Raw genomic sequence first — 12,661 nt, 5'->3', positions numbered from 1 at the left:
GCCGAGCCGGCCAAGCCCAGCGCAGATCGGATTCACCACCAAAAAGAAGGATCCCGCAACGATGACGTGCACGATCCCGCCGAGAGGAACCCCACCTTACCCAGATGGAAATGGCATGTTGCAAACTCGATCCACCAATCCCATTTGCTGGCGAGGTCCGAAAGTGGGAAATTAACCAGTTTGATGGAAAACGGTCCAAAAAAGAACGGAACAGACCAAAAAGTATCTCCTCCGGGAAGGCTCGAACTTCCAACCTCCTGATTAACAGTCAGACGCGCTAGCCAATTGCGCCACAGAGGATTTGATTGGTGTATACTTCATGATGTAGAACAATGGCTCATGGTTCTGTTCTGCCACAGTGCATTCTAGGGGAACTCTATATGTCCTGCAACCTACACAATGTCCCTACCCCAACTTCCACCTTACCATGGTGACCAAATAGCCCCCAACATGCCTACACACCTGTTTCAATCACATTCCGCCACTACAAACTCCCATCACCCCATCCCTATCTCTACCAAGTAGCTACATCGAAACTGTACAAAATCTTCCTCGGCGATATGCTGTGCCCTTCAAAATATCGACACACAATACCGCCATGCCAATGCAAATCCCTCGTCCCCAACATGACCAAACAAGCAAAGTCCTTCCGCTCCGGGCTGCCCAAATACAAGTGATGATCAAGAGTAGATACACACACACATCCCATATTACAGGCCCGCCAAACCAACTCAGTCATCTTCATCAAAAATCTGAAACGTGTTCTGCAAGATCGTGTCAATAACACGCACCTGCCAGCCGGCATCCGCTATGGCCGACCCCGGTGCCGTGCCCATGAGCGTGGGACCGAACACAATGGCCAGGTTCTGCGAGCTCATGCGGTTTGCCCCCGAATTCTCAATGACCCTGTGAAGATGCAGAGTAAGAGCCCGAAGTGTGGCGTAGTTTGGGTCCGGAAGGTTGTTTATGATTGCGTGGAGCGAGTCGCGACGCACAATGTCATCTTCGTTTTCTGGTGTACTGGTTAGTGATAACCAATGGAAGAGAGACCATGCGATACTTACTAGCTGCATCAATGCAGGCACTGTAATGCTCCCTCGTCATCAGCGGATCAGGCAGATCCCGGAAGAACTGCTTCAACAAGCCAGCAACACTGTTGACATCATGGAAGAAGTTCTCCGGGTTTCTAAAGTCGAGATTGCTGGAGCTCGAGTCCGTATCAAACAGAGTCTTGAGCTTGTTGACGGCCGGTACAGAACCCGAAAGTCGATAGATGCCTTCAACGTTCAGACCAAACAAATCCACCGCCTGGATGCACTGATATACCACCATCGGCACGGCCAAGCCATCCCGCTCGTACAATCTGGTGAGACTGACACCAAACACGGGACGAGATGGTGCCATCTGAGGTGCAATGGGAGGCGAGTTCCGATGAGCTTGCGGAGGGACGACCGGATGTTGTTGAAGTGAGTTGGATACCGGGCCGCTGGCGGTTTGCTGCGAAGGAAGCTGGCTGAAATTGGTTTGTTGAGGCTGCTGGGTCTGGGAAGATTGGAAAGGAAGAGCACCAAGTTGTGGAGGCCCGTCGCGGGACGAGGGAGAGTTGTATGCTCCATTAAATCTCAACCCAGGTGGTGGTTGTGTTTGTTGGGGCGTCGAACCACGCTGTCCATACTGTTGTTGGCTGGCCGATCCAGGTCCTGGTCCCATTGCGCTCCCGTGACTGAAACTCCTCTCGTGCAGTGCTTGAGAGGAGGGATTACCTAATATGGGAATCGAGCTGGTACTCTGGCCATAGTTATGACCATACGGGCCTTGGTTTTGGACATTGGCAACAGTCTCAGAGAAAGTGCTCGTCCTCGCGTTTTGTTGAAACATTCCGGGTTGTGGAAGCGGGGGCTGGGCAGAGCTAGGGGTTTGTGACTGTTTTTGTGTGTAAGTTGTTGCTGGAGCACGAGTCGAGGCATCAATGAGCTGGACGGTATGTTAGCAGGTGTGAGCAGATGACTGTCAGAAACGTGACATACATGATTGTGTTCATACTGCGGCAGAGAAGCCTTTGGCGGCACCTTGGCATGTTGGCTGGCCAGGTAGTCATTCAAATCCTTGTCGTTATTAATGGACAGAATCGACTCGCGGAGACTGCGTCCCTCAGATCCATTCTTCAAGGGGCTGATACTAAGGCCATTGCTGAGGACCAGTTTTTCATTGAACGAGGCTACAGTTTTGTCAATATTTGTCAACGAGAAAGAGATGAAAAAGCGCACTTACCAAATTTCTGCATCTGCAGCACTAACCCCGAATCACACTCCTTGACGATATCTTGCAGCGCCTTGACCGTCTCAGGCCTCGTCCTTTCAAGCAGCTCCTTTCGTTCGGTATGGGCAACTTGCACCTTTGTCTGATAGTCTTGATCCGCAACTTGGGCCTTTCGTAGCAGATCCTCCTCGTGCTGTGCGCCTGACTTGTGGCTCCTCAACCCAAACACCTTGCCTCCCTGGCGCCCAGTAGTATCTCCGGTGCGGGCCCGGTCATATTCTTCAGCAAGAGAGTCGTACTTGGCTTTGGACTTCCTCATAGCCGTCTCAAGTTCGACCACGCGATGTTCGGCAGAGAGGCCATTTTGTTTCCATCCCTTTCTAGACTTCTCGGCGATGGCAGCCAGTTCCTGAAGGTCCTCGGACATCTGATGCAGGGACATAGCAAACTGCAGCCCGTTGTCCGCCATTCGGTCGTGAATGGCCATCATCTCTTCGTATGCTGTCGCAAAAGATCCGCCACGATGCTCGGATCGGGCCATACTCTCTTGTGACTGCCGGCATATCTTCTTTAACGAATTCGCATGTTCATCCTCGAGCGCCGATCGTTTCTTCAGGAAATTGGAAAACTCCTACACCATTCAGACAAGCAAAAGTCAGTAGTTGTTCAAGCTACCGGCTAATATTGGAGAGGAATCGCACCTTGGCAGAAGCAATGCTCTGCTTCAGTCGGTTTAACATCACCGAGATACCGATCTGATTAACATGCGGGGTCAGCTTCCAGACTCCTGGCTCCTAACTCTAGAACAAGTCTGCGCACCTCTGATGAAAGAACATCTTGGACCTGTGGCGATGGTTCATCGCTCTGAGTCTGCGGCGCTGATATTGGCGAAGTGGCGCCCTGCTCTGGGGCGGTCCCGGTGGTGGTGTCTCCTCCAAGGGACATGGTTACGAGGAATTGAGGAGATAATTGCGACAAGCTGTTGGCGACAGTGGTGGTCTGCTAGGGATGGTATTTGATCGGTGCGGTGAGAGACAAGAGATCGGAGAAGTTCAAGTCGGCAGTCCTGGCATTACGCAACACACATACGACACAAGCAGTCCCACTGAACAGTGGTTAGTATCCGTATTGTAGTGTAGAGGAGACACTCCCCCTGGTCGGGAGCATCGGGTCGGGATATGGGACCAATCCAAAGACGTTGCCAGAGTGGAAACAACGCGGACTCTGGCTGCGGCTTCGCGCCCACGCGTGCTCATTAAAGAAGCTAGATCCTTGCTGTGGCCCGAGCGCCACATCTACAACCCCGCCATAATTAGGATTCCCATCTTGTTGAAGATGTTCTAGATCAGAGATGTGCCCCCTTGACATCAACTGCCTTTGGGTGTGCTCTCATCCTGAAGCTTCATTCTGACTTTCAGGGCAAATCTTCCCTCTTGTTTACTTAATCAAACCCCGAATATCAAATTTGTAACTCGACGGTCTTCTCGTGCCCCCCCAAGATGGCACATGTGCAGGAACAGGCCTCGGTGTACGGAGTATCAAGACCTTGTTGAAGGCCAAGTCAGTGCATGAACCACAGCAGTTTCAACCCTGCCTCGAACACCCTGAAAGAAAACAAACACGGTCCTGCATTTTACTCCAAAACCCGGATCATCTGCTGACGGGCAGCATAAGAGTTGGACCCTTGACGACGATCACTCAAAACACATCGTAGCGAAGTCCCCTGAACCGGGGACTGAGGCCCGAGCTTTGAAGATGTGGTTCCTCAACTTCGACAACCCTGGACCTGGGGTAAACAAAGGGTCACTTTTGGCACTTTTCATGGTCCACCTGGTCTCATCGCCCACCTTTCGAAGCAACACTCATCGCCAGATACTACCTGTGACTAACCATGGCTCTACCGCTGCAAGACACATGCGCAACGGCTACGCAGGTCAGACGACCCTGACCGTGGTACAACCTGTCTGTCCACCAAAGTCAAGACTCAAGGAATATTCGAAAACAGTGCGCAAAGAACTTCTGGCCCCGACTATCTCCCTGTCTGTTCGCAAAGCTTGACATCTGGCATGCACCAGATGACGGACGTCACCCCATGCTAGTGGCCGCAGTTCAGTTCAACTCAAAAGACCAGGCTGAGAAATTTTAAGGGTTCAAAACATGCCCACAGTTGACGTCGTTGGTTTCTCACCGCTTCGTGGGGTTGTTCTGTACTGGGACAGTTCCGAGTTCCACCACCGGCCCGCTGAGATCTCGTCCCCATTCGGCCGGGCCCGACTCACTCAAACCCCGGACCCGGTGGCCCGGGGCCAGCCGGCCACCGTTACACGGACCTTGCATCACGAGGAAGATTTCTCAAGAGAGCTTATTCGAGACATGCCCAGTTACCACAAGAAAGCGGTTACGCGCAGTGTCCAAAAAACACGTTTTGAGCATCACACACGACCAACCAGATCACCCAAAACATATTGCCTCGCAGGAATCAAGCATAACTAACCTGGCGGTTTGTTACCTCGTCCTCAATGGACCGCTGATGAAGTTTTGATTGCCACTTTTAAACCATGCCTAGAAACTCCGTATCAATGCCTCTTCCCATCCGTACATTCATCATGATATATTCTTCATAGCTTAGACGAAACCCTTGAGCACCGCAGCCTCAGCGTTGACGATAGAAGAACCGGCGGCACCAATGACAGCTATAACAATGTCAGCAACCACTTCATCGCATCACTTCTCAGAGAGGAAAAGACCTACTGTTGTGGCTCAGGGCAACAAACTTGATATCAAAGATACCACTGTCGTCCTCCCTGACACGACCCACGCTGACGGTGTAACCCTTCGAGAGCTCGCGGTCCAGTCTGGGCTGCGGCCTATCGGGCTCGTCGAACACCTTGATGGGTGGCTCAGGAGCAGAGGGGCATCCCAGCCGCTGTGCCTCGGAGACATATTCCCGCATGGCCTCCTTCACCTGCTCGGCCGTTGGGGGAGGGCGCTGGGCGAATCGCAGGGACACACATGCGGTGTGACCATCCAACACGGGGACCCGGTTGCAGGCTGCCGAGACTCTCAACGTCTTCTGATCTTCGAAGGCGGTCGCCTCGGCGTTGATGCTGCCCAAAATCTTCTGTGCTTCCGTCTCGAGCTTGTCCTCCTCGCCAGAAATGAAGGGCACCACGTTGTCAATGATATCCATGCTGCTAACACCGGGGTATCCCGCACCCGACACGGCCTGCATGGTCACGACGGAGACGGTATCGATCTTGCCAAAACGCGCCTGCAGGGCGGCGAAGGGGATGACGAGCCCAATGACGGCGCAGTTGCTGTTGCACACGAGGAAGCCCTTGTTCAGGCCAAGCGTCTTTTGCTGGTGGGGAATAAGGTTGAGATGGTCGAGGTTGACGGTAGGGACGACCAGGGGGACGAGGGGATCGCGGCGGTAGTTCTTCGCATTGGAGAAGACGGCAAGGCCGGCATTCTGGAACTCCTTCTCAATGTCACCGGCGACGTCGCTGTCGAGGCCGCTGAAGACAATGTCGCAGTCGGCGAACTCGCCGGCCTTGCAGTCGCGAACGATCAGGTCGCCGACATCGGGAGCAATGGGCTGTGCCTGCTTCCACCTGACAGCATCGCGGTACTTCTTCCCGGCGGAACGAGACGAGGCACCCAAGCCTACGAGCTTGAGTGACGGGTGCTGCTGGAGGAGCAGGATGAAGCGCTGGCCGACCGAACCAGTGCAGCCAAGCACACCTGTTCAGGGGTAACCGTCAGTTCTCAAGGTTCCTCGGACGATGGCGGGGTAAACCAAAGCTCAGGGACGCGCGCAGAGGGACGTACCGACGTTCTTAACGGGCAATTGAGACATGTTGGGTAGATTTAGGATGTATATATCAGCTCGAGTCTAAAAAGAAGTGGAAAAACTCCCCGACCGGCGACACTAGGTACTGGATATATGAAGGGGGAAAACATTAGGTGAGTCAGTCGCCCCCAAGGTTTTGAACTTTTTGTCGCTCGCCGTTCCATCTCGCCCGGGGCCCCGCCAATGCCCCGCAATCGGACTGGGCACACGCTGAGAAACGTGGGTGGGGTGCCCGGGTGACGTCTCGCTAACCGCAGCGGGACTTAGCGCAGGGGTCCCGCCAGACAAGCGGGCCGTGGGGCACTGGGGACACCGTAGGGCTGGGATTCCATCTCTTCGAGGCTGGTGGTTTTGAACTTTTGACATCATCTTCAACGTCGGGCGGGGCAGTCAAATGGATGAACAACATCCGGGCAAAAGATTGCACCGAGTGCCCAATTGAATCCCCCTACTTACAATTCCACACCTTCACCGCGGTCAAAGCCGATCCAACAAGCCGCCCCCGGGCCGAGAAAGACAAGCGATTGTTGTTGAAAGCCGAAAATTGAAGCACCTGCCCGACTGGATCTTGCTCTCTGCCTTTTTAAAGAAACAAAAAACTCCACACCCGTCAATATCACGGAGATAAGCCCGGGGAGTTTTATATCAGCCCGCGAATGTCTCGTCTTGGTAAAATGTCAGTTTTTTTTTTGGGTCTCTGATGAGTCTCTGATGTATGTCAGCTGAGTCACGGCTAGATCCTGCCGCTGTCGGGTTGTATTCTCAACAGAAAATTCGTGGCGGCCAGCCTTTTTTCAGCTACTCGTAAATAACCACTTTTTTTGTTCCTAGCGTACAACAGCCACACCGATAGAAAGGATTCAGGATAGGTACCCAGTTTACATGGCTTATAGGCGGGTTACATCACACCCCCCCCCCTCTTTCCAAGGGAAAAGCTAATTTTTTGTGCGACGTGTTTACCAGTGGATTGGTGCTGTGGATGGGTAACACGGCCCCAATTGTGAGATGCTAGACACAGTGATGGTAGTATCTCGAGCAGGTTGGTTTTTTTATCTTTTCGGATGGGCTATTCCCCAAAATGCAAGTCCCGCTTGTCATGTCCCCTGCACATCTTGCATTTGCGCACACCCTTGCAGGTTGGATCCTCTTTGGCTGCTGACAAGTGGTGACAAGCAAGGATGGCTTGGATGTCTATCATTGGGAGTAGCGCATGGGTTGACCCACCAGAGGGCTTTCACCTATAACTACTTCAGGCTTCGTTTAATCTAGCTGGTTCTGGTTTTTCTTTTCTGGTGATGTTTTGAGCTTGTTCTGTTACGTTATATTTTGGTCCATCGTGAGGATTTGTCACTTGGTCTGGACTAGTATATACGTGTATGTTACCCCCCTTCCCCCCCCCCCTTTCCCCGTCTCAAGTCCATGGTCTAGCCCCTCGGCCGGAATGGTGAGGCTGAGATTGGCGGTGGACCATTGATGCCCATATGTCACCTCCCTCCTGCCACATGAACCTCATTGCTAACTCCCCTCTCAGATTCAACACCCTCCCCCGAATCTCAAACCATGGTCTTCACCACCGACCAAGACGACGGCTCCTGGTCCATCGTCTCCCAAGTCCGCCAATCCTCCCCAGTCGACACCACCGCCCCCTACTCCACCACCTCCCTCTCGGGCAAAACAATCCTCATCACTGGCGGCGCCTCCGGCTTCGGCGCAGCCTTCGCCCGGCACTGGGCAAGTTTTGGGTCTCACATCTTCATAGGTGACGTCAACGACAGCCTAGGCCACGCCCTCGTCGCCGAGCTACGCACTGCCTACCCAACCCAAACCTTCCACCACCACCACTGCGACGTCACCTCCTGGACTGACCAGCTCTCCCTCTTCAAGTTCGCCGTCGCCAATTCCCCCACGGGGGGCATAGAAGGCGTAGTCGCCGCCGCGGGGGTGGTGGACATGGACAACAGCTTCGACTCCCCCCGCCGCAACGGCAGCAAAACAGAAAACAGCGAGCCGGAGGAGCCGATGTTGAAGGTGCTGGAGGTGAACCTCACGGGTGTGGCATACACGGTCCACCTGGCCATGTTCTACCTCCCTCGGAACGGGACAGGGAGGGACAGACATATCCTGCTCGTCAGCAGCATCGCCGGCATTGCCCCCTTGCCGGGACAGACCGAGTACACCGCCTCCAAGCACGGGGTTATGGGACTGTTCAGGGCGCTGAGGGGGACGAGCTGGACAAGGGGGGTGAGGGTGAATTGTGTGAACCCTTACTTTGTGGACACACCTCTTCTTCCGGCGAGCGGGATCGCCTTGCTGGCTGGGGCGCCAAAGGCCGAGTTGGGGGACGTGGTTGATGCCGCGACGAGGCTTATGGCTGATGAGGGCATCAGGGGAAGGGCGTTGGTTGTTGGGCCGAAGATGAGGGTTGTGGAGGGTGGGGATGGGGTCACGAGGCTGGTTGCTGAGGCGCCGACGAACCCCGGGGGGGAGGGGGAGAGGGTGCAGGCGGTTTGGGAAGTCTACGCGGAGGATTTTGAGAGGGTGGAGAGTTTTGTTTGGAGGTATGTTGGGATGATGAATGTGATGAAGAGCCTGGCGGGTTGGGTGGGGGTGGTGAGGGATTTGTGGGGGATTTATGTACTCGGGAAGAAGGCGAGGTGAGGTGAACTGAGCGGGGGTTTATAAGGTGGCGGGAGGGAGTTTGAGTTGTGACTTGAGCAGAGCGGAGCGTTTGTTTGATGATGTGTTTTGTTCATGTTGGCTGTCAAGCCTTGTTGGGAAGGTTTGTTTCCGAGTATATATATACCCTCTTCTTTTTTCTTCTTCTTCTTTTTTTTTTTGCAAATTTAGGCCGATGATATTGTGCTGCTGATGTCATACTTTTTCCTGAGATTTCAGCGTCCGAGAATCGCGGTTGTGTAATGGCTGATGAAGACCCTGAGCCTGAGTTTTCTGGGCATATCTTCTCCCACCTCGTCCTAATAATTCCATATTCCCCACCGTGTCGCTTTATCACTTAAATTAGGCGGCCTCTCTTTGATCATGAGTCCCAAATAGATAATCAAGAGACTGGTATGAAGGGTTGAAAAGGATTTAAAGACGGTCTAGTAATCTGTAAAACTCGTCGACAAACTTCTCAAGACAACCCCCAAGCAGGTAATCATGATTCTGAGGTCCTCTGATCAAGATGACATTCAACATATTGAAAATTATACATCTATCTACCTAACCTTCGAGGCATTCATCCTATTAATTCTTAACTCTCTTCACGACATAGACGCATAGCATAACCATTAGAACCTAAAAAAACATCGCCATTCACCACCAAGACAGCCCATCAGCCTGTACTAGATGCACAAACATACTGAACGCAAATCACACCAAGTTTCAAAACACCACGGCTATGAAAACAAACAATTGTCACAAGAAGCAACCGCTTATATGGCATTGCTGACACTAGGGTATCCTCCAACGTTATGCGTAACCACTTGGAATATATTGTCTGCCATCGCTCTCAAAGAAACTTTCACAACAGGAAGGCCAAAAAAAGACAGCAGCGAGTGCTCTGGAGAAGAATGACAAAAATAACAGCAATCCGGGGGTCAAATGGCCATCTCGAATGCAAAAACCATCCAACCCAAAAAAACAATGAAATCAGTGTTGTGCGGAAAAATCCTTTGCATGCGATCCGTTTTTTATGTGTAGAAAGAGCAAAAAAAGAAAAAAAGAAAGAAAAAAAGAATAGAGTATGTATCAAGTGCTTAGCCCCTCCTTTCCCGTGCCATTTCTTTTACCAGTTATCCCAAGATGTGCGTGTTGTGGTTCCGTACTATGGTGGTCCCGTATGTTTGCGTGTTGAGATGATTTTTCTTGTTTTTCTTTTTTTTTCCGCATTTTGAATCGAGTTTCCCCTCCCCCTTTTCTAACCCACCGACCTCCTTTTTGTTTTGATATCCCCTTCCCAACTAACATTGCAGTCGTACAGGTTACAAACAAACCACAACTCCTTCTTTTCCCAACACCCACCCCCAAACCTCCCACCTCCTATACCCGATTCCTAACCTCCCCCGTTGCCCTCGCTTTAACAGAAATTCTGGAAAGACAAATCCCGCTTCCCACCCAGGTGTGTAAAAGCCACATCAACTTTACCAGAACTCCCTCCAAAAAAAATAAAAAAAATAAAAAAAAAAACCCTTCAACAAAATGCGTGTCACCAGAATATGCTTCGCTTGTTGGTGTAATGATGAACCGATGCTATACGCCACTGGCCATGATTACCCCCACCCACCCTTTCCTCCCTGACCCCTTTACGCCGCCGCTTTGACAGTATGGTGGTGTTGTAATGCGTGAAACCAAGAGCCGATTGTGCCGTGAGGACAAATCGCCCCAAAGGAGGGCCGGAAAAAGCCAAAAGCACTCTCCCAATGCGTCTGGTATAATGATGATATCACTCTAAAAAAAAAAAAAAACTCCCTTGTGCCCGTCGAAATGAGCAAAAATAAACAAATAAACACATAAAAGAGTACCGAAAAATGCAACAAGCGCTGTATGGTGATAATCATACCAGCGGGGGGAATGGAAGAATGGAGAAAAAAAAATTCGAGAGACGCCGTCGAAACCTCGCTTTCCTCCCAGCAACAATTGCAAAGACACCAATTTGATGCAATCAGCAACAAGTCAAGCCGCTTTCCACCCAATACCGAGGCTATGCCACGCAATGCCACGGACCAAGACCCTTGGAAAGAGCAGAAGGCCCAGTCGCTGTGGTAACATGCGAGATGATAAACCGAAATAGCAAGCGAAACATCATGTTCTGTTGACGGCATGATCAGGAGGCACTCATCTACCCATCATGTGGCTGGGGTAGGTCGCGCTCGAGCCCATCATGTACCCGTTGTTGCCGTTGGCGCCCATCATGTGTGCGCTGTTGCCGTTGCCGTACATTAGGTTGTTGTTCCACTGATCATAAACATCTGTGGAGGGACTCGAGTAGGTCGGAGACGAGTACGGGTTGGAAAGCCCGGGCGAGCTCGAGAACCCGGCTCTGTTCAGGCCCAAACCTGGAGGAGGCTGTGCCGGGAGACCTGGGGGCGGCCCGCTGGCTGTGGTGAAGCCGTTGGCTCCGACGTGTCCCCCGTTCGGCCCATTCAGTGCTCCTTGACCGCTTTGGCCGGGCACTTGACCTGTGCGAACACCAAGCGGGTTCTTGGAGAAGCTCAGACGGATTCCTCCCTTGACACTGTTGTGGAGCTGGAAACCGTACAGCTCATTGAGCGCCTTTGTGGCAAAGGTGATGTTCTCAAACTCTACAAAGCACATGGGTCCGTTCTGCTTGGTGCGGAAACAAAGCCGTTTGTAACCCCGCTGTTTCGAGAACAGCTGTTTGAGCTCCTCTTCGGACGTATCGACCGGGAGATTGCCAACATAGAGGGTATTGCAGGGCGGGTTTTGATCGGCTGGGTTAGCGGGCGGCATGTGTGTCCTGTATTGTTGGGGTAGGGGAAATCCGCCGACCGAGGTCATCATGCTTGGCGACATGGTGGCGAAGCCTTGGTGATTGCCATACTGACCGATCGGTTGGACAGACTGCGTGTTGATGTTCAGAGACATATTTGCCATGCGCGACGTGATAGGGATGTGCGGAGCAGTCTGTCGGCGTTGCAGGCCGCTCTCGGCAAACAGGTGGGTTTTCCCGAGAAGCTGCGCCGTGTCCTCATCGTCATTCGTGGCGTCAATCATCGACTTGCCCAGCATGCCGTTGCGCTCGTTTGGGTGCGTTCCGATGGGCGACTGAGGACCAAAGACGTCAAAACGGCCGTCTGCCGTTCGAAAGTCACCAGCGTATGCGCTATTTCCCACCGCTGTCTTCTCAATAGTGTGGAAGTGACTGTTGAATCGCGACTGCTGGCGCGACGACGGCGCAGTCGGGGGGCCGCCAGAGACCGTTGCGGGTGTGCCAACCGGGAGGGTCGCGTCGCTCGGGTATCGCTTGCCCATGGACGAGGGGCTCGTCGGGCCAATGATCTCGACAATGATGTCGGCGTCGTTGGAGTGATTGGACTTGCCGTCAAGATTGTTCTTGACCTCGAGCGCGCCGGCGGGGCTCTTGAACTTCAAGTGAGCAGCGCGAAAGCCCTTGTCGTCGGGAAGGAACTCGATGCTGGCGAGGTCCTTAGAGAACACGAGCATGGCGCGCAACAACTTCTCGTCCGTGTCGTTGGGGAGGTTCCGGATGACGGCGGCGGAGAGGGTGGGCGGGGTGGTAGAGAACGGAGTGCCGAGGGGGGTGGTCGCGTGGCCATTGCCGTTGGCGTCAAAAGAGTCGGCCTTTGGCAGGGCAGGCGGGTAGGTACCCAAGCCGCTGCCTATCGCCGGAGTCCGATGCTGCGCGGGGAGAAAGCTCGAGGCGGCCATTGCATAATTTGCAGAAGCGGCTGTTGTTGCGAGATAGGACTTGACACCGTTGCCGTTGCTTGTCAAAGAAGCAAATGATTGAGGAGTGGGAGCCGGTCCGTTGGAGGATGCACCGACCGAATTCTGATCCCCAGGCAT

General features: G+C 53.0%; 4 protein-coding genes and 1 non-coding gene across 5 annotated transcripts; 1 reads left to right on the top strand and 4 right to left on the bottom strand.

Annotated features, from left to right (window-relative positions):
* Window positions 1-226: 226 nt before the first annotated feature.
* QC761_0016680 lies at window positions 227-300 on the bottom strand. Its single transcript has one exon. It is a non-coding gene; the product is annotated as a tRNA-Asn (tRNA).
* A 431-nt stretch (window positions 301-731) lies between these two features.
* On the bottom strand, window positions 732-3,471 carry RGD1 (Rho GTPase-activating protein; the record flags this gene model as incomplete). The annotated part of the gene is made up of 6 exons (XM_062874778.1): window positions 3,079-3,471; window positions 2,961-3,014; window positions 2,272-2,890; window positions 2,028-2,218; window positions 1,065-1,974; window positions 732-1,012 (listed from the first exon to the last, which is right to left on the bottom strand). The coding sequence occupies exons 1-6, from the start codon at window positions 3,202-3,204 to the stop codon at window positions 732-734; spliced, it is 2,181 nt and encodes a 726-aa protein (XP_062737961.1). The 5' UTR covers window positions 3,205-3,471.
* Window positions 3,472-4,690: 1,219 nt separating this feature from the next.
* Window positions 4,691-6,690, bottom strand: HOM2 (aspartate-semialdehyde dehydrogenase). The gene is made up of 3 exons (XM_062874777.1): window positions 6,091-6,690; window positions 5,011-6,003; window positions 4,691-4,952 (listed from the first exon to the last, which is right to left on the bottom strand). The coding sequence occupies exons 1-3, from the start codon at window positions 6,116-6,118 to the stop codon at window positions 4,885-4,887; spliced, it is 1,089 nt and encodes a 362-aa protein (XP_062737960.1). The 5' UTR covers window positions 6,119-6,690; the 3' UTR covers window positions 4,691-4,884.
* A 982-nt stretch (window positions 6,691-7,672) lies between these two features.
* QC761_114980 (uncharacterized protein) lies at window positions 7,673-8,770 on the top strand (the record flags this gene model as incomplete). The annotated part of the gene is made up of 1 exon (XM_062874776.1): window positions 7,673-8,770. One exon carries the CDS (start codon window positions 7,673-7,675, stop codon window positions 8,768-8,770), a length of 1,098 nt encoding a protein of 365 aa, XP_062737959.1.
* Window positions 8,771-10,948: 2,178 nt separating this feature from the next.
* Window positions 10,949-12,661, bottom strand: WHI3 (cell cycle RNA binding protein whi3; the record flags this gene model as incomplete). Its single annotated transcript, XM_062874775.1, has 1 exon — window positions 10,949-12,661. One exon carries the CDS (start codon window positions 12,659-12,661, stop codon window positions 10,949-10,951), a length of 1,713 nt encoding a protein of 570 aa, XP_062737958.1.

This window comes from Podospora bellae-mahoneyi, assembly GCF_035222275.1.
Source record: "Podospora bellae-mahoneyi strain CBS 112042 chromosome 1 map unlocalized CBS112042p_1, whole genome shotgun sequence".
NCBI classification, from domain to species: domain Eukaryota; kingdom Fungi; phylum Ascomycota; class Sordariomycetes; order Sordariales; family Podosporaceae; genus Podospora; species Podospora bellae-mahoneyi.
Note: the sequence above shows the minus strand (reverse complement) of the source record. Positions and strands in the feature narration are given on the sequence as shown.